Genomic DNA, 1120 nt, shown 5'->3' with positions numbered 1-1120 from the left:
CGCGGAGGACCCCTATCATAGATGAAGATTTTTATGTCATTGCAGTGTGCCCATTGCAACAAACTACGGCTTGGTTTGGTAAAGCTTTTCGAAGAGGTGCTTGTGCTTTTTAAAAGCTCAAGCATCTCATTTTATGTTTGGTAAATAAAAAAGATCATGTGCTTGTGCTTGCAGCTTTTAAAAGATCGGGGTACTTTTGAAAGCACTAAGATAGAGCTTTTCAAAGTTAGCTTGTGCTTTTCAAAATTTAAAAGTCTAATATAACCTCACATGTTAACTAATTTTCAAATTTAATACTTGCATTTATGTCTATTATAGTATTTTTAAATTTTAAAAGCTATTTTACCAAATGCAGTTGTTGTTGCTTGTATTTATTAAAAGCAATTTTTAATTTAATTTACCAAACATAAATGCTACAACTTTTAAAAAGCCATATTTTAAAAGTTAGCTTTTATAAGCTACTTTTAAAAGGTAAAAGCTTTACCAAACTAAGCCTACATAGATCAGGGAATACAAGACAGAGGCCAATTACCTTGGATTAAACGTAAACTTTTGCCAATGGTTTAGCTATAAGCATCATACTGTTTCATTCAGGGAACAGACGTAAAACACATACCAACTCGGTCAGGAATGCTTGCTTGTTAAGACCTTCTAGAGCTGTGAATGCGGACTCCAGCACACGAGAAAGATAAGCCACAACCCTAACAAAGAACCAAATATCCTTGTTAGTAATAGAAACTTCGGGAACAGATTTTGACAGAGATAATTTTATCACTCTAATGCATTATTTGATATAAAATAGAATAAACAGCAAGTCATTTTCTATCAAAATAATAATAGGAACAATAATCAGAGTCATCTACATTATACAAAGAATTTAAAACTGGTCTCCTAGATAACATTGAAACCTATGCTCTGGTAACCTATGTAAAACTGCTATGAAACCAAAGAGGACAGGAAAGATCAGGAACCACTCTGATCATCCCTTTAAAAATGGAAGCTTAGAAACTGATGGATTGACATTAAAGATATAGTTTGACGTTTTCCTTCGTCATTGTAATCCCATACTTATATGTAGTATTTTTCTACAAATCCAAATTGGAGCTTAACGCCTTAAGAC

The 1120-nt window shown here is 32.9% G+C and overlaps 1 protein-coding gene across 3 annotated transcripts in view; it reads right to left on the bottom strand.

The window, feature by feature from the left end:
• LOC107613246 (exocyst complex component SEC10b) overlaps positions 1-1120 on the bottom strand; it is an 8327-nt gene that overhangs the window by 782 nt on the left and 6425 nt on the right. For 2 of the 3 annotated variants that reach the window (XR_001613978.2, XR_001613977.2), the window contains exons 20-21: positions 608-701; positions 533-568 (exon numbers count right to left, since the gene is read on the bottom strand). Coding sequence is in view for 1 of the 3 variants with exons in the window: in XM_016315148.2 (XP_016170634.1) it covers positions 533-567; positions 617-701 (120 nt within the window). In the remaining 2 variants the exon portion in view is untranslated. The remainder of the gene's footprint in view (positions 1-532; positions 569-607; positions 702-1120) is intronic. The other variant, XM_016315148.2, reaches the window with a different exon arrangement.

Source organism: Arachis ipaensis, chromosome B08, assembly GCF_000816755.2.
Source record: "Arachis ipaensis cultivar K30076 chromosome B08, Araip1.1, whole genome shotgun sequence".
Taxonomy (NCBI): domain Eukaryota; kingdom Viridiplantae; phylum Streptophyta; class Magnoliopsida; order Fabales; family Fabaceae; genus Arachis; species Arachis ipaensis.
Note: the sequence above shows the minus strand (reverse complement) of the source record. Positions and strands in the feature narration are given on the sequence as shown.